The sequence below is a fragment of the Galeopterus variegatus genome, unplaced genomic scaffold (genome assembly GCF_000696425.1).
Source record: "Galeopterus variegatus unplaced genomic scaffold, G_variegatus-3.0.2 Scaffold4890, whole genome shotgun sequence".
Lineage (NCBI taxonomy): Eukaryota > Metazoa > Chordata > Mammalia > Dermoptera > Cynocephalidae > Galeopterus > Galeopterus variegatus.
In genome coordinates, this window is record NW_007731001.1 from 107,026 (window position 1) to 127,346 (window position 20,321).

The following is a 20,321-nucleotide window of genomic DNA, read 5'->3' on the forward strand; positions in this document are numbered from 1 at the left end:
ACAGGAGAATTGCCCCCCACACATACTTTCCAATGTAGATTTAGTATAGTAGGTGATATTTTATATAGGTATCATATGTGTGACTTCTGTATGTCAGTTGCTAAGTAAACCTTTCCAGGCAGCCATGAGGTATTAGAGGGCCAAAACTTGGATTACTTTTTCTGTGATGTTCTACCCAGTGACTAGCACAATTCATAGCATATCATGACACAGGGTGGCATTTTGCATATCTCAATCATTAACCACATTTTGGAATTTTCCTGTTTGCACATCAATTCTGTTGTTGTTAATTAATATACTTATTTTAACTTAAACCAATCATTTTGTGTGTGTGTGTGTGTGTGTGTGTGTGTGTGTGTGTGTGTGTGTGACCGGTAAGGGGATCGCAACCCTTGGCTTGGTGTCGCCCGCACCGCGCTCAGCCAGTGAGTGCACCGGCCATGCCTATATAGGATCCGAACCCGCGCCGCTGCGCTCCCAGCGCCACACTCTCCCGAGTGAGCCATGGGGCCGGCCCTTAAACCAATCATTTTAAATGAAACTTTATATCACTACAAACATTGAAAACATTAAATATCACTTAATGTAGGCAGTGTTATTAGTCAGGGTTCTCCAGAGAGACAGAATCAATAGAATATGTTACAAATATACGAGAGGGATTTATTAGGGGAATTAGCTCCCGTGATTATGAAAAGTCCTACGATAGGCCATCTGCAAACTGGATGCTGGTAGCATGGCTTAGTCCAATACTGAAGGCCTCAAAACCAGGGAAGCTGATGGTGTCCCTGTAAGTCCTGGAACCCAAAAGCTGAAGAGTCTCGAGCTCTGATGTCCATGAATAGGAAAAAAGAGTATATCCCAGCTCCAGCAGATATATAGAGAGAGATTCACCTTTTTTCTCTGTCTTTTGTTCTCTTCTGGCCCTCAGCAGATTAGATGGTTCCTGCCCACATGACAGTGGGTCTTTTCCACCCAATCCACTCAGGTTCTCATACTAATCTCTGCTGGAAACACCCTCATGAACACACCTAAAAAGATAGCTTTATCAGGTTTCTTGGCATTCCTTAATCGAGTTGACACCTAGAATTAACCTTCATAGACAGTTATTGTTAATGTAAATAAAATGAAACATAACCAGTGCAAGGTCACTGAGGAAGGAGATGCTAGCTGGGCAAAGGATGTAAAAAATGATTTTATTAGCAAGGGGCAAGCAGACTTGCCTGGCTGAGCCGAAAAATGGCATCAGCACTGAGAGGCAGTTGGGTGTCTTCTTTTAGAGGGTTAAGATTAACATCTGGCCTAACTGAGGGAAATGTTTACAATGTTCTACTCCTGGTACAGCCTGTTCAGCCTGCTCATAGGACTTAGACAATCAGAAATTTAGAGAAATGAAACTTAGAGAAATGAAACTGAAGGACAGGGACTTTCTAAAAGTCAGGCTCTCAGTTCCAGGGACCCAACATTCCTCCCTTTTTTTGTTTTTGTTGTTGGAGGGGGTGATGATTCTCCTCTCTTCTTGTAACTACTTTCTGCTGTACAGGGGCATCATGATTATGGGGTGGGGGTAGGAGGAAGTGAGTAGGGTCTTGGTAGGTTTTTGAGGTACTGATAGTCCCATTGCAGAAGAAGCATCTTATGTACCATGTGGTTGGTGAATGCCTGTAGCTGGTCCTGGACAAAGTTTGAAAGAAGCTTAAGTAAACATGAGCCAAGAGCTAAAATAACAAAAAGGGCAAGTAAGGGGGTAAGAAATGGAAGAACCCATTGCATGAACAAAGAAGCAAAGAGAGATGTACTTGTTCTGTCCAGGAGTCAGGTTGCCCTATCCTTCAGTCATGCTGTCCCATCCCAAACCAAACCAGACTTATTGGTATAGAAACAGCATTCCTCCTGGAGAAGAGCACAAGTCCCCACTCCAGGCTGCTGTGAGGAGGTCCAACTCTGTGGATTTTTAGGACTACTGCTGCCGGGGAGTCATCCTGATCTTGGAGATTATCTAGTTGATCCAAAATTTCTTTTAGGCTGCATGGTCATGCAGAGGAATCAGGAGAATTGTTACAGAAGTATAGGACCTATGGATAGCAGAAGAAAATTATTACAAAGGGAATTAGGATGGGGAGCAAAATGGGTAATAGCCATTTGCCCTTAGACCATTCAATTGGCAGAGTTTTTAGGTTTGTAGCCTTTTCAGGAGTATTTTGGATATTTTCTTGGACTTTGCCAGACTGGTTAATGTAGAAACAACAGCTTTCTTTAAGGCATAAGCATGTGCTACCTTCTGCAGCAGTAAATAGGTCTAAGGTCCTCCTATTCTATAGGACCACCTCTGCCAGTGAGTCTAGCTGATGTAGGATTTTTAGAGTATCTCTAGTTGTTTGTAATATCTTATCTATCTGTTGGGACGGTCTGTGTTGTAGCCCAATTGACACTCCACCAGTGATGGCCCCAGAGGTTCCTGTTAGTCATGCTAGGAAAAGGCCTAGTGGTACTAAGGGAACAGCTGTTTTATGGAGTTTACTTCAAGCCCTCGTGGGAAAGGGGAGGCTTGTATTATCCCAAGCTATGGTGATGTCAGGAGTGATATAGCGCAGTGAACATGTGCCCACCTAACTGGGAGGATTTGATGTTCACAAATCCAAAAAAACTCCCAGTGTTGGTGGCAAGTAGGCACCAATATTGTTGAGATGAATTATTGGGGATTTGTTTCCTGGGAGGCATGGGGATCTTGTCTTGCCATTCTCTCTTTGGGTCTGTTTGTTGAATAAGGAGTTCCACCTCTGTTAAATTTAGTGTCTAGGATATGAAAACCTTGGGCTGCAAATGAAGCCACTAGAAGAGGTTCAATAGCAGTAAAAAGTGGAAGTAAAAAGGGATCCTTTAAAAATCATAGTATCTAAGGGTGAGTAATTTTTTACTTCCAGCCATTGGGTTATTTGAGTTGGCAAGAAGTTCCTGAAGTCCACTTGTAGGTAGCAGTCCCAAAGAAAAGATAGAAGTGCGCCCTTGGAGGCTGTGACTCTGGATGTGTTTGTAAGGAGAGATAGATTTAAATCATAGAAATCCCCTGGAGCTGACATAGGCATCAGCCAGGAGTGGCTCATGACTGGGCATATGCTGGCTGGAGTAGCTGGCTTCTATGGTTCTGGATTTTGACTTCTCCATGGGTTCTTTAGGTATCCTCATCAGCCTTTTTTTAACTCTGGGGTCAGTCTTGATGATGGTCGTGGTGAGGGCCTCTGAGCCCAGGCAGTGTGTAGTAGGGGCCAGTGGTGGCTCCAAGGGGTTGATATCCTTGTGCCATCACCATTTTGATGTGGAACTGTTGTAGACTGGAAGATACAAGCTTTACTAACAAATTAAAAGACAGGGCTAGAATCTAATAACAGATATACTAATTGTTTCCTTCTGAAACATATTTTTTTCTCTCCAAGTTTTCCAATTTTACGAAAGATATTTATGACAAGAGTAATTTATTTGCAAATTAAGTTTAGTTTTTGGTCAGTTTATTTGTATAAAGTGCAGCAAGAATAATAGTTTATCATATAAACTCTTTTTGAGTTGGCTTTGCTGAGATTTTTACAAGGAATCTCAGGTAAGACCTTTAAAAGCCTCTCAGGTCTTAGGAAGCCAAGCCAAGGATTTGACTTACTCTGTGATTACCTGTACAGGTTGGGTTGGGTGAATTCCTCTCTTCTGGAAGTCCTGGCCTGTCAGAAAGTTACATTCTTTACTTATCGCAAGGCCAGGAACCTTGTAATCATGTAGACAAGGTATCGGGCCAGTCTTTCCAAAGGGCTTTTTATTGGCCCCATGAAAAGGTAAACCTCATTTCCTTAAGGCAATTTGGTCATATCTGAAAATGTGGCATTCCAGTCAAAGCCTTGGTAAAATAACCAGTATGTACAATTGTGTACTGTTACAAGAACAGATTCTTATTGAACTTATGCAAATAACTATATTGCCATAAAATAACAATACTCATGAATAGTTTTAAAATCCTGGAGGGATCAGGTAGAGAGAAAAGTAAATGTCTCAATTTTTGCTCATAAATGTATACTTCAACAAGCCGTTATACCTTAAAGATTTTCTTAAATCTCAAAAACAAAATATTAAAAGAACCAGCAATGTTTCAAAATAAAGAAATTGTAAAACACCCATAATTTTTTATCAGTTAACTTGGTTTTATGTAATTATCTTTTGTTCTTTTGACCTTGTTTAGCAATTTTATAAACCCATCAGTTTTTTTCATTAGAATTTTGGAAATTTAGTCCAAGAGTCATGAACTTGTATCTGTTAGCTTTGTCATGAATTTTTTTGAAGATATAACACTGTAAAATTGTAATTGAACCAAGATTATGACTGATAGCATTTATATCAATACATAGATTTCTAAGAACCTTACACAATTTTGGAATACATATTAATAACATCTCAGTATAACACAAAGGAGGTCAAGCATTATTTCTTCTTTTGACAATGCTTCCCATATAGTTTAATTTATCAAATAAGCCAATTGATTATGATACATCTCTTTCATATATATCCTTTGAGAAGCTGCAGGGCCCTTGTAACCTCTCAAAGTCAGTTCAAGGTAAAAGACTGAGCTTTCAGAATTTGGTTTTGGAAAGTTTGTCGAAAAACAAAGGCTGAAAACACCTAGTTAAATAAGATCACAAATCACTATAAAATAAAACCAAGGTGACAAAGGATTTCAAAGGCAGAGAGCATAAGAAATTTTCTTGATAAAACATGGAATAAGTTTCCTAGGCGAGTTATCTAAAAGATAAAAAAAACCTCTTACAATTTTTTTTAAGAACAGTTAAGTGTTTTCAGGAAATCTGGTTGTTCCAATGTAGGAGAGCAAACTCTAACCTTGCATCAGAGTATTTTTTATATTAATGGTTAATTTTTAGAAAAAATTATACATAATTTGGCTTTAATTTTAGCCAATTTTTCTAATTCCTTTCATAAATTTACCCTTTATTAACCATTATCATGATTTACTCAGACTTTGCTTTTTTCCCTATACTTCTAATTCCTAAATAGCTAGTCATTTTACTGTAGAACAGAAATACACTGTACCAGATGCTTTCTCACACAAAAATTCTTTTCTTTTCTTTTTAGCCTTTCTAACCACAACTACATCTTCTATACATATCCATAGGTTTTTTTCATGTCTTTTCTTCTCTTATTTTATCAATGTTAAGTTGGCCTCATTTGTCTAAGAATTGTATTCAAAATTATCTTTTTGGTTTTGGCTAAGTTACAACTTTAACCTTAAAAGCCTCTAGCAAAGTCAGATGTAATCCTGTTTGATTAGTAAACCCAGGCAAAGATGTAAACTGATAATTCTGAAAACTATTTTTTTATTGGTTATGACTATTCATGAGATACAAAGCTGATTGTCACCCTTCATGCCCAAGATGTGAAGGCCAGATCCATACTGAAAACATTTTTCATAGCAATATGATTTTAAACCTTTTACCTCCCCCCCACACACTTTTTTTTCTTTAGCAGTCTTCTGCTTTAATATTTGCAGAACTCTGTGCATAGATACATTTTGTCCAGAGATGTAGCCAATTTCTGTTTTTTTGATCAATTTCTGTTTCTCAAACTTGCCTAGAGAAACTCAGTGAGAAAACTTTTTGGTCACCAGGTTTTAAATGACCAAAAGGCACAAACATTGTTGCTCAAACACAAGCATACAGACCTTTCCCAATCATACAAAATGTTGGCTTTTTTATCTTTGAGTCATTTCTCACACCCAAATGGTACTTTTTAAACAAACAGTGTAAAAGAGTGTTACAAAGAGAGAAGATGCTTGAAAAGGGAACAACAGAAAAACAAGGAAGAATGTGAAGCACGTGAGGTTCAGCTTAACTAGGGAGTGAAGCATGCGGCGAAGGAACACAGAAAGGAGAGGGTTGCCTATGATGCCTTGGTTAGTTTGGCTGCTGTAGTTACTCCTTTTAAAGCATTAGGCTATGTCTTAGCTACTGAGTTCCTGTGCAGGCTATAAATTGAAACTGTTTTAGTCACTGAAGTAAATATTCCACATTCCGCCTTTAGTTCAGAATGTTACACATACAATGTTGCTAAATAAGCCCTGTGGTTTCTAAACAAACCCTGCCAGAGACTGGCTCCTTTTGACCGTTTTTTTCCTTTGCCAGTAAGACTGTGTAATGGGAGAATGTATCCTAATTTGCTGTATATTCTTTGTCTATCCTAGTAGCCTGATGCAAAATAGCACAGTTTGTGATCCAGTAACAGAGTGATCAGTTCTGTCATGGGCTACGTGGCATTACCCCAAGACAGAGAGTGGTACAGCATGATTGGCAAAGGGAGGGTCTAGAATGGAGAGTAAAGAAAGGCTAGACATGGGGAATTTTTGACTATTTTCTATTTCGATGACAAAAGTTGTCAAAATCTGGGAGGGTATTAAAATCGAAAGAGCCATTTTTGGGCCACTGGAGAGCCATTGTATAATTTGTATTGTGGCCAAACAGAATTGCAGTAAAAGACAAGTTTTTTTTTTTTTTTGGCTGTGTGTCTGCCTTGAGACCCAAGGGGTCATTTTAAGTAGGCATCCCAAACAGGTGGTCTTTTGGCGGGGGGGGGGGGGGGGGGGGGGGGGGGGGGGGGGGGGGGGGGGGGGGGGGGTTGACTGATTATTCCCCATTAAATGAGCTTTGAAAGGGTGAGGGTGAGAGAGTGTCCTCTATCTCACTGTCAATTTCCAGAGAGAAATATAGGATGCTGTCCCAAGAGGGTGTTCCTAGTCGCAGAAGGTCCAGGGCTGCAGCTGAGGGGATCTCTGACCTAGCACTAGTATTTCAAGGCCCAGGAGTGGCAGAGAGTCCTGAAGACATGGGAAGCTCTCAGTTTACTCACCCTTGTCCCAGCTTCTACAAAAAATTTTCCGGTATTGATGGAGAAAGTCCTTGGGAGAGCCCTTCTTGGCAGGTTCAGGAAGAGGAGTCAGAGGGTGGATCAAAGCCCCAAGAAGGAACTGGTAAGGGAGTCCTGCCTGAGAGGTCCAGCCATGATAATCTTGGCTGTAGTCTCCCGAGGGGGACCAGGGAGGGTGCTAGATGCTGATGGTCATTTCTCCCCAGGGCCCGTCTTGGTTAGGCTCAGAGAGGGAAGGAAGTGAGAGAGGTGGGGGCTTGGGAAGGACGATCCAACCACCCCTGAGAGCCTCCTCTCGGATTTTGGCATCAAAATGTAAGGTTGCCAAGGAAGGATACACTAGCCGGGCAAAGGATGGAAAAAAAAATCTTATTAGCCTGCGGCAAACGGACCTGCTGGGCTGAGCTGAAAAATGGCGTCAGCACCAAGAGGCAGTTGGGTGTCTTCTTTTAGAGGGTTAAGATTAACATCTGGCCTAACTGAGGGAAACAGTTACAATGTTCTGCTCTGGGTACAGCCTGCTTAGCCTACTCATGGGAACAGAGACTTAGAGAAACAGAAACTTAGAGAAACGGAACTTAGAGAAATGAAACTGAAGGACAGGGACTTTCTAAAAGGCAGGCTCTCAGTTCCAGGGACCTAACGAGTATTATGAAATTATAAAAATTTAAAACATTTATGAAATATAAGTACTGTATTAAATGGGTTTGTATCATGCTAGTTACTATATACATGTTTTCTCACTTAATCATCTCAGCAACTTTCAAAAGAAAATACTATAATTCCCGTGTTAGAGATGTGAAAAGACCCAGAGCAGTTTCTTGCCCAGGGTTACACAGCTAGTATTTAATGAAGCCATGATTAAAGTATACAGACATCTGATCCCAAATCTTACAAAAACAGAAGCACAGGGAGATTTATGTTCTAGGGAATCCTTCTCTCTTTCCATTTTCTGTGGACCAACTTTTATCTGAAATATAATTTGAAGGTACTTTTGTGGACAGAGTGAGTATATTTTTAAATATTTGAAAGAGAGGGAAATTAGGTTATTTAGAATTTTCTATTGCCATTTAAAAAGGAGTGTAAATCCTGAGTTGGGGAGTTTTTTGTTGCAGAGCTTGTTTCTGTGTGTGAGGATACAAATAAAGATCTAAGAGAAAATTAAGTTGTTGTCCTTGTTGAAAACAGTGCGTTTGGGATACAAACAGGAGAGTGGAGAGGCTGCTTGTGAGTGAGGGCAGTGGCTGTCATGGGATTGAGGATATGGAGAAAGAGAAGACACAGCTGCTTGTAGGACAGAGACCTTAGGTAAAATACAAAGATGTTCAAAAATAATTTTATGAAGTTTATTCATGCTATGTGTGGCATAAGTGCTTTTTCCCTCCATCCCTTAAAAGGCCCCCAAATGGCCTTTTTGTCCTAATAATAATGTTTCTATTGTGCTTGAAATTTAAAATATTGATAATAAAATGAAAAATATGTGGAAAGCACTTAGTACAAAACCTTACATCAATCACTCAGTGTTAGCTATTTTATTGTTACAGTTGTTATTACAACAGGAGCTCAATAAATGGAGCTATACTCATGAGCATGCACAGTTCTACTGTATAGTTATCCCTATTTACTTGGTTCTAACCTGAATCTCACAGCAGTTCAGTGATTAAAATCACACAGCTAGGAAAGAGTGAAAGGAAATATGAACTCTAATTCTGCTTGCTCCTAGCTTTTTCTTTCTACTTTTGATTAACTGTTGAGAAAATATTCACTACATTATTACTACTTTCCTCCCAAACCTGTTCTTCTACCCAGGCACACAAGCAAGACACCTGGGTGTAACCCTGGCCTCCACCTTTTTCCTTCCTTTGCCAAATCTATCTTCTAACTCTGATTAGTCAACAAGTTTTACTGGTTCTTCTTCCTTATTTCCCATCATTCCAACCTTCTCTGTTCTTTCATATCCTATTCTTCTAGCCATACAGAACTTTCATTTTCCCTGATCCATTATGCTCTCTCTTTTACCATAGCTTTGCTTATGCTGTTCCTTCTGCCTGGAACACCCTCCCTTTCCCCACCTCTTCTTTCTTTCTCTGACTTAATTTTTTAGGACTCAGATAGGTATCAATTCCACTTTATCTAATCGTTTCAGCCTGTGTGATATATCTACCTCTGAGCTCCCAGAGCACATTGTGCTCTTGTCACTGTTGAATCACTCAGGTTTTAGAAACCACTGTATTTTAACAAAAAATTTAATGTAGGGAATTAGTGAAACAGGTGTTTCATGACTGAAAAAATAAAAATATAACACTAGAGTAACACGGAGATGTTGACTGCAGGAAAAAGCTATCACCCCTAATCCAAGGTAACAAAGGTATTATCTGAGCCTAGAAGCTCAAATAAAATGCCTGCAGAACTGGGACCCAGACATCTGTGAAGAGAGTACTGCCTGGCTGCTGCTGGTAGAAGCCTTAAGAAGGGACCTTGAGTAACCGTGATTCAAACTTTTAAGGAGCTGTTATCAGCTGACTGATGTTAGTGCTGGTGATGGGGTGCAATGAGATTGGTTCTAGAATGTGGAAAGAAATAGAAAGCTGGAACCCCCAATTTGCTTGGACAAAAGGCTGTTGTTGGCACAATGTTGTCAGGAACAACAGGCAAAATGGAAAAAGTAGATTGTTTTACCTCTTTCCTTGCCTTCCAGTCTCTCTAGCACTTTTTATTTTGAAGGATCTTAGCAAAGAAAAAATTAGTTTTCTTAGTCCCACCATAAAATGGGATATAAAATGCTTGGTTCAGGGCTGAGAGATAACAGTATAACTGGTTCAACATTGCATTGTCTATGTGATTTTGATTATCTCACCCACCAGATTGTGAACGCCTCAGTGGCAGGGACCATATCTTATTCATCTTGGTATCCTCAGTGTCTAGCACATGTTCTGACATGTAGTATTTTTTTTTATAGATGATGAATTAATGTGTCTGATCTTAGTCTGTTTATTTTTGAGCCCCAAATGAGACTTCCTCTTATGATCTCCAACTTGTTGGCTTTTCATGTCTTCCTGGATTATGACTTATAGTTCACTGTTTCTCTTTCTTTCCTAGAAAATATAGATTTGCTGCTCATTTTAGGCCTCACTCCCTAGAGCATCTATAGTTATGCATTCCTGGTAATAGTTATATTCCTTCCAAATGATGAACATTGAAAATGGTCAAGGCCAGCTTGCTGGGAGTCCTACAATTATAGAATTACACAGATCCTTGATGGAATTCTTCCTCTGTTAGTTATCGTGTGACCATAGGCATGTTTCTGAACCTTTCTGAGTCTTTGCTTCATTCTTTCTAAAATGAGAAAATAATATGGACCCTCTAGATTTATAATTTTACAAAATTAAATGTCTATAAACTCTCATTCCTTTATCTCACAAATGTTTGTTGAATGCCTCCTATGTGCCTGGCACTGTGCTAGGTGTTGGATACAAAGATGAACAAAACACAGTCCCTGACCTCTTTTAGCTCCCAGTCTAGTGGCTGAAACATACAAATAATCATTGTTTATAGCACAGTGGAATTAGGGCTCCGATAGGCGAAGAAGAGAATACTGGGAAGCACAGAGAAGGTGTACCTATTTGAGACTGGAGAGGTGTTAAGGAAGGCTTTCTAGAGGAGGTGATGTAAAAGCAGAACTCTATGGAATGAATTACTTAACCAGATGGGAGAGGTGGCTGTGTAGCTTCTTACCAGAGCATGGGGGACAGAATTTTTCTCTCCTACCCCCTGCTCTGCTTAGCTCCCTGGGTAAGGGCAGGATTTGGCGATATATGGATTTTCAAAAAGACCTCTTAGACCTCAGTAAATTCTTTCACTCATCCCATACTGGCCAGCCTATATATTATTCTGGTGTCATAGCCACCCTTAAGTCCCATGTTCTGTCTGTTTCCATAGAGGCAGGGGTAAGGATTCTTCATTGAGATGCCTGGATTTAGCTTAGTTAAAACTATGAGAATTTTCTTGGTGTCAGAGGTCAAGTTCTGTCTTGTAGTGAGCCCACGTCTAAGGGTATCCAGTTTTCTTTATGCCTGTATCAATGTTTTCTTATAGCTCTCTGCTTTTGCTTATTGTTTGTGGCTCAAGTTTGAGCAGTGTCAATGAAGGGGATTTCAAGACCTTAGGAAAGCCTACGTAGTTAAGGCACTACCTCTGTACCATCCTTGGGAAGAATAGGACTTGGGAGCCTGACTGCCCTGCCCCACCTAGTTGGGAAAATCCCAGGGGCCAAGTGTTCCAGGAACCCGTCTTGCTATCAACAAGTAGATTGTCAATAAATGGAGCTGATGCCATTAGTACTAGTAGGACATGTTGAAGAAGTAGCTGCTGCAGTTCTCATTGCTTGTCTGATACAGAGACATGTAACCAACTTCCTAAATTTCATGTTGCCACTTCTCTGAGCTCTGTAAAGTTGGGCAATTTGGCTTTTGCATAATCTGCTATAACTCTAATCCTTTGATTTTTCTGACAGGGGTTTTGTTGACTGCCAGGAGAGCCTGATTATATTATTAATGATGATAATAATAGCCACCATTTATCAGTGGCTCCTGTGTGCTAGGTATTCTGTTTTATATATTATCTCATTTAAATGACAGAGCATGTATTTCCTATTGTTACTACCATTTTATAGTTGGGGAAACTCAGATTTAGGAAGTTTTCACTTGCCAGGTCACATAACTACCCCAGATCAGTCTCTCTCCAAAGCCCGGGATCTGACCATTTTGCTACACTGCCTTTTGGGTGACCAGATTTTGTGTGTTTCCAGAAACCAGATTATAATAGTTTCAGATTGATATCTTGCTGTACCTAACTGGCTATCATTTTTCTGACATAGGCAAGCTTCTCAAAAGTGTGGTCAACACTTATTTTCTTCAAATCTTCACCTATTTATACCTACATTCACTGAAATTTAACTTCTGTCCCTACTACTTCATTAAAAATGGCCTGCTAACTTAAATTTTTAATAAAGCATTGGTTTGGATGTTTTTCACTGCAAATAACAGTAAACTTAGTTCAAAATAACAGAAAACAATGAGGAAAATATATTATCCCACAGCACAGGAAGTCCTTTGGTAGATTAGCCCCAGAACTGATTGATTTAGCAGATGAAAAATACCATCAATGGGCCGAGCCCGTGGCGCACTCGGGAGAGTGCAGCGCTGGGAGCGCAGCAGTGCTCCCGCCGTGGGTTCAGATCCTATATAGGGATGGCCGGTGCGCTCACTGGCTGAGCACGGTGTGGCTGGTCACAAAAAAAAAAAAAAAAAAAAAATGCCATCAATAATCTATGTATCCAATCATTTGCCTTGAACATCATAGTTTGTCAGTCTTATTTTCAGGCTAGATCTTCTCATTGTCATAAGATAGCTGCCATACATCATGTCTCAAGAGCCAAAATTGTGGCCAAATGCTGATAGCTAAAACTAATTTCTGGCAAGGTGAATAGCATCACTTTGATTGTATTAAGTAAGAAATAATACCCTTAAAGCTAAGGATTGGGTCCATTTCCCCTAAAGCATATGGCAATGAAAGAAAGGTAGTTGCCTAAAAAAACTGAGGTTTTGTGAATACTGGGTGAAAAGTGGGTCTTGAGTAGGCAGCCAATTCTGTCTGCAACACTTGGCAGTGTGACTTTGGGTGAATCCTTAACTTGTCTTTATCTCAGTTTCCTTATTAATAAAATAGGTCAAGTGTTACATATCTGATGGAATTGTTGTGAGGACCAAGAGAATTAATGAATATAAAGTACAATTGGCTTTGCTTATTTCACTCAGCATAAGTTTCTCCAGGTTCATCCATGTTGTTGCAAATGGGAGTATTTCATTCTTTTTTATGGCAGAGCAGTATTCCATGATGTATATATACCACAGTTTCCTAATCCAGTCATCCATCGATGGACATTTAGGTTGGTTCCACGTCTTGGCTATTGTAAATAGAGCTGCAATGAACATGGGAGTGCAGGTATCCCTTCGACATGATGATTTCCATTCCTATGGAAGATCTATCGGTAGTTGTTTGAGAAACTTTCATACTGTTTTTCCATAGTGGTTGTACTAATTTACAGTCCCATCAACAGTATAGGAGTGTTCCCTTCTCTCCACACCCTCGCCAGCACTTGTTATTCACCATCTTTTTGATTATAGCCAGTCTATCTGGGGTGACGTAGTATCTCAGTGTACTTTTAATTTGCATTTCCCTGGTGACTAGTAATGTTGAGCATTTTTTCACGTATCTGTTGGCCATTTGTATGAGGGATAAATACTGCATGTGCTCATTCATATGTGGGAACTAAGAGAGAAGGAAGGAAGGAAAGAAAGACCACAGTAATGTGTTGGTCTTACAGAGGGAGGGAGCATTTCTAAGGCTACAAAGTGGAGTGGGGGGAGAAAGGGGAAGGGGAGGGAGGTTGGGGGATAATTGGGTGGGGGACACGGGGTACAAAAGTAATTTCTGGTAATGGGTTTGCTGCCAGTATGAATCACATCATGGGCATGAGGGATGACAGTTAGCTTTGTATCTCATGAGTATTCATAATAAAAATAAAGAAAGAAAGAAAGAAAGAAAGAAAGAAGGAAGGAAGGAAGGAAGGAAGGAAGGAAGGAATAATAAAACTGGCATATAAAATGCACTCAGTAAATGGTACATGGTATTATTATCAAAATTATAATTGACCTATTTTTGAAATTAACACTACCTTTGGCTTCTAGAATAGCTCTCTTCTATTATTTCATTATTTACGTCTTGCACATCTGAATATTTTATTCTTTCTCAAGGTTTGATTCTGGAATTTTATATATATAATATATATATATGTAATATATATTTCATGTTTTATTATAAATATAGTTAGCCTTGGTGATCTTCCATGACTTCAAATCCCATTTGGACACTGTTAACTCTCAGAACTTTATCTGTGGCACAGACCTTTTCTCTAAGCTTCATTCCCATATGTATATATCTGCCTACTTGAGACCTCTACCTGGATGTCCCATGGACACCACAGAGTCAAAATAATTAAAACTGAACTCATTAACTTCTCTATTTCTATATTTTTATCTTAGTGAATGGCATCACAATCTGTCAAGTCACGTAAGCCAGAAAACTGAAAAAAACTTTATCACCCACATTCTGGTGTTCTAACATTCTCTATGAATTCTACCTTCTAAATATTTCACTCAAGATCTACTATCTAAGTAGCTCTTCATTTTTCTTCATCTCAACTGCTGTCACTTCAGTCCCAACCACCATCATCTTCACCAACTGTAGTAATCTTTGTATTTCCAGTTTTGCCCCCCTTTCATATTTTTTACCCTACAGAAGCCAAAGTATATCTGTTCATTTCTAAAGAGATTATGCCCCTTTCCTGGTTTAAAGATTTCAATCCCAAACTCCTTAGAATGTTTCATAAGGGCCCTTCATAATCAGACATTCCTCAGATTTTTAGCTTTATCTTATGCCATTCTCCCATACATAACTGCCTTGTTACTACAGTGGGGATTTTTGTTTTCTTTTGTTTTTGTTTTGTTTGTTTGCTATTCATCTGAAGGGTCCCTTCTAGTTCACAACAAGTTTCCTGAGTTATTTTTACCACCTAATCACAAACTTTCTCCTTCAGCTACTGCCCCCATCTTGTGTGTGTGTCTCTCTCTGGGTCCTCCCTTCTTCTGGTTGCAGCCTTGAACACTGTGCTTTGAGATTTTCTTTACTGACCTTTCCTAAACACAAGCCTATAGGCCTTTCTGCTTTGGATGGGGCTTCACATCCAGAGAAGCTTTCAGTAAGTGGTAGTCTTAGTTATGTTGGTGTTTTACTGAGGTTATACATTTCTGCCTGCTGGAGATGCTGGTCTTAGGTTCCTGTATGTCAGTTTTCTATCACTTATAACAGAATAGCTGAAACTGGTTAATTTATAGAAAAAAAATCCCACAAAATTTCTTTCTTACAGTTTTGGAGGCTGGGAAGCCAAGGTCAAGACAGCATATCTGGTGAGAGTCTTTTTCTTGATGGGGACTCTCTGTAGACTCCGGAGGTGGCACAGGGTATCACACAGTGAGAGGGAGCAAGAGCATGTGTTTTTTTTTTTTTTCCTTTTTTTGTCTTTTTTTTCATGACCGGCAACGGATCGCAACCCTCAGTGTCGCGCCCGTACCGGACCGGGACCGGCAACGGGATCGCAACCCTCGGTGTTGCCCCCGCACCTCGCTCAGCCAGTGAGCGGCCGGTCCGTAAGTGGGATCCGAACCCTCGGCGGAAGCGCTGCCGCGCTTCCCAAGCGGCGCACTGTAGCAGTGCGCCACCGGGCCGGCCCAAGAGCATGTGTTAACATGCTCACTTATTCTATTTATAAAGACACTAGTACCCCTCCCCCATACTCATCCATTAACCCATTAATCTGTTAATCCATGAATGGATTAATTCATTCATAAGGTCATAGCCCTCACAATTCAATCACTCCCCAAAGGCCCCACCTCTCAACACTCCCACATTGGAGATTAAGCTTCCACATGAGCTTTGGAGTGGACAAACATTCAGACCATAGCATTCTGCCCTTGGCACCCAAAAGCTCATTTCCATCTCACATATAAATACATTCATTTTGTCTTCATAGTCCCAAAGGCTTAACTTGTTCTAGCACCAACTTAGAAGTCTGAAGTCTAAAGTCATACCTGTGAAATCAAAACAAGGTATCTGCTTCCAAGATACAATGGTTGAACAGGCATAAGACAGTTATGCCCATTTCAAAAGGGGGAAATGAGCTAAAGGAAGGGTTAAAAGATCCCAAGTAAGTCCAAAATGTAGAAGGGCAGACATTGGGTCTTATGACACCAGAATATTCTCCCTTGACTCCATTTTTAGCATCCTCTGCACACTGATGTGGGAGTGGGCCTGTGAGGCCTTGGACAGCCCTGCCTGTATGGCTTTCCTGGGCTCAGCCCATGCTTCAACTCTCCCAGGCTAATATTACATGCTGGTAGCTCTACAGTTTTGAGGTCCTGGTGGTGGTCTTGCTCACACGACTCTGTTGGGGGAATCTCTGCTGCAGCCCCAACCTGACATTTTCTCATCATTGCTCTAGTGGAGGCTTTCTTCAGTGGCTCCACCCTTGTGAAAATTCTCTGTCTGGGCCCCCAGGGTTTTCCATACATCCTTTGAAATCAGGGTTGATGCTGCCATGCCTCCATAGCTCTTGCATTCTGTGAGCCTGCAGACTTAACACCACGTGGATGCTGCCAAGGTTTACAGCTTTTATATTCCAAGGTGATGGGTCCAGCCTTACCTGGGGCCATTTTAGCCATGGCTGGATCAGCCAGAACAGCAGGAGTAGCATCTTGAGGTGGCCTTGAGCAATGAGCCCATGGAGGGCACCCCAGCCCTGCTCCCTGAAACCATTTTGCTTTCCTAGGCCTTTGGTCCTGTAATAGGGAGGGAAGCCTTGAAGACTCTAAAATGCCTCTGAGATCTTTTTCCCATTGTCCTGATGCTTAGCACCTGGTTCTTTTTTTTTTTTTTCCTTATCAGTGCTAATCTCTTTAGCAACCAGTGATTGCTCAGCAGCAACCTTGGCATTCTCTCCCAAACATGCCTTTTCACTACTCACGTGGGCAGAGTGTGAATTTTCCAAATTTTTATGCTCTGCTTCCCTCCTAATTATAAATTCTATCTCTATGTAATTTTCCCCCTCTTAAATCTCAATGTAAGCAGTTTAAAGCAACCATGCAGCAGCCTGAATTCTTTTCTGCTTGGATGTTTCTTTCACCAAATATTCTAATTCATTTCTCTTATGTTCTGCAGTCCATAAAGCCCTTATCATGGACATGGTGTGGCCAAATTCTTTATCTGTTTATAACAAGTGTGACTTTTGCTCTGACTTCCAATAAGCTCCTTCTCATTTTCATCTGAGACCTCCTCAGAATGACCTTTACAGTCCATATTTCTATCAGCATTCTGGTCAACACCACTTAACCTATCTCTAAGGATTTCTAAACTTTTGCCAGTAGCTTTCTCTTTTTCTAAGCCTTCATCAGAATCTGGACTTTTTCTAACCTGCTGCCCCCCAATTTTTTAGTTTTTGCCCACTACCCATTTCCAAAGATGCTTCCATATTTCCAGATATTTGCTAATGAGCAACACTCCACTTCTTGGTACCAATTTTCTGTATTAGTCTGTTTTCTTTTGCTTTTAAGGTAATACTTGAAACTGGGTAATTTATGAAGAAATGACATCTATTTCTTACAGTTTTAGAGGCTGGGAAGTCCGAGGTTGAGGGTCACATCTGGATAGGGCCTTCTTGTTGGGAACATTCTGCAGAATCCCAAGGGTACATGACAAGAAGTCTAAGAGCACATGTATAAAATCCTGCTTCCACCATTTACTAGCTGTGTGATCCTGGACAATATTCTTTATTTCTCAGTGCTTTACTTCATATGTGTAAGTTGTGGATAATATTGGTACCTACCTCACATAATTGTCAGGATTGAGTGACTGTACAATGTTTAGAGCAGTGCCTGGCACATGTCAATGATTGTTAAGTGTCATCATCTTTATTTATTATCCTGGCACACTTTATAATTCATGTCTGTTCCATTTCTAGAATGTTGTCACATACATCTGGTGATGATAAATTCTTTTTCTTAGATACTGCCAACAGCTCTTCGTATCTACTTTCTCAATGTATTTCATAACCATCCTGCTAGGTGGATATTGTTACTCATAATTTACAATTGAGGCAACTGAAACCCAGTGAGATAAAATAACTTGCATAGATCACAGAACTAGGAAATGAGAGCTTCCGAATTTTTGTTCATGTTGACGGCATTGACTTAATCATATTCATATTTTGTTTGGGTACTTTGAATATTTGTTAAAGTAACTAATAAACATCAGTACTATTTCCAGTGAGCCTGAAGATTCTTTAGTAAAATCAGTTTTAAGTCACATAATGGGTTTTTAGATTTAAATTCCTTTTCTGAAAAATTAGTATTTGAGATAATGAGAAATTACACTGGAATTTTATAATTTAGTGATTGTATTACCATATACATTCAAACTGTTCTTTTGAGCATATTGATTTAATTATATTTCTTTCTATGAATTTCTGAAATATGTGTTTATTATAGAACATTTGCAAAAAACAAACAAAAAAAATAATTTGTCCATAATCTTAGTACCAAAAGAGTAGTTATTCACTGTTAATGTTTTGGTTTGTCTACAAATGCGTGTACATTTTTCACATGGTAAAGATTATACTAGGAATATAATGTTGTAAACTTTTTTCACTTAAATTAAATCATATTACATCATAGGAATTTCCAAAGTTCAGTAAAGCTTTTAGGTAACACCGTTCTTATTGGCCATGCAGTAGTTTATAGTAGATACATGCAATAAATTATTTGGTGACAATTGCTTTTATTGTTATTATTTCTTTTGCTAGTATAAATAATGATGCAGTGACCAGCTTCCCATATGGATTTTTGTTAGTATGTTGGGTTGTTGTTCTTATTTCTAAAAGGAGTATCACTGGCTCAAATGGTTGCCTTTATAAGGCCCTTGACAAGTACATTAACTTGAATATGTTGATTCCTATTCTTTTAGTAAAGTTGGGGAGATGGCTACTTTATGTTTATGTGCCATTTCATTTCTTCCTAGGTTTGAGGCAGCTAAGAAGGAGGCTTATGCTGTAGATCAAAAGCTTGCAGAGAATCAGGAAGACGAAGCCACCCTGGAAAAGAAATGGCCCTTCCTTGGGGTTCCTTTAACGGTCAAGGAAGCTTTCCAGCTACAAGGCACTGTTCTTTGTATTTTTTTTTTTAGATACATGGGTTGAGCTCACAAGTGGCATACGTTTTCTGAACTTATAAACTGAAAAAGATATTATCAAAGTGAAGGACTAAGATAAGCTTCCTCTTCAGTTTTGAAATGAGAAGAAATATTAAGCATGTTCCATTGAGAAGATAAATGATAATGGTCATCCTTTGTTACACCTGTATGGCATATGGGGGCACTATGCTCAGTACCCATTAATCCTCACAGCAGACTATAAAAATAGTATTTTTATCTCTTTTTGTAGATAAATAATTTGAGGCTCATGAACTTAAAGTAGTTTGCCTAAAGCCAAGCTTGGATTCTGATAAAAGCCTGTGCTTTCTTTGTAATGTAATTTTTATTTGACAACTTCCTGCTAGCCTCAAAAGTAAATTAAAATTCCAAATATTTGGAAATTAAACAACATACTTTAAAATAACTCATGCATCAAAGAATAAAGTCATAAGGAAACTTTTGCACTAAAAGAAAACAAGATGACAATTTAAGAAAAGTTATAGGATGTGTATAGGAAAATTTATGGCTTTGAGTGAATATATTTGAAAAGAAGAAAGATTTAAAATCAATAACTTAAACTTCTAACTTAGGAAACTACAAAAATAAGAGCAAACTAAACCCGAATTAAATAGAAGGAAGGTTTCAGAGTAGAAGTCAATGAAATAGAAGACACTAAAACAATAGGTAAAATCAATGAAATAAAAATTTGATTCTTTAAAAAGATGAACAAAACTGACAAACTTTTAGGTAGGCAACTAAGAAATAAAAGAGAGAAAACATAAATTAATAAAACCAGGAAGGAAAAAGATGGTATGGTTACAGTTTCTAAACGTACTAAAGAGATTGTAAGGTAATACTATGAGAAACTTCATTCCGAGAAATTAGTCAACTTAAATGAAATAGAAAGATCCCTGGAACAATACAAATAAACAAAACTGACTCAGAGGAAAAGAAAAATATGATTAGTTCTATAGCAAGAAAATAGATTGAATTAATACTTAAATATCTCCCCATGGAGAAAACCCAGGCCCAGATTACTTCACTAGTGAATTCTTTCAAATATTTAATGAAGAGATAATACCAATTCTTCAAAAAGTCTTCTATAAATATGGGAGCATGGAACACCTCCCAACTCATTCTTTGAGGCTAGTATTACACTGATATCAAAGCTAGACAAAGACATTACAATTCTAGAAAACTACAGACCAATATCCCTCATAAATGTAGGTGTGGAATTCCTCAACAAGATAGTAACAATGAAGCTATCAACATCTATAAAGGATCATATATTATGACCAAATGGAACTTATCCAAGGAATGCAAGGTTAGTTCAATAACAGTAAAACTGCTAGATCTAGTTGACAAGTTTAGCAAGGTCATAAGGCACAAGCATATTAAAGCTGATTTTTAAAAAGTGAAATAAAGAAGTTGGAGGAATATATTAAACCTGTAACATTTACTTCTCTGGTAATTGAGATGGAGACAGTAGAAAAACACAGACTGGAATCAAATCGATCTGTAATTTAATCTTAGTTTTTCCTTTTTATTTGCTG

At 39.0% G+C, this 20,321-nt stretch overlaps 1 protein-coding gene across 1 annotated transcript in view; it reads left to right on the forward strand.

The window, feature by feature from the left end:
- The window catches only part of FAAH2 (fatty acid amide hydrolase 2), a 43,745-nt gene that overhangs the window by 7,114 nt on the left and 16,310 nt on the right, over window positions 1–20,321 (forward strand). The window contains exon 3 of the mRNA XM_008588543.1: window positions 18,598–18,734. Coding sequence (XP_008586765.1) covers window positions 18,598–18,734 — 137 coding nt within the window. The remainder of the gene's footprint in view (window positions 1–18,597; window positions 18,735–20,321) is intronic.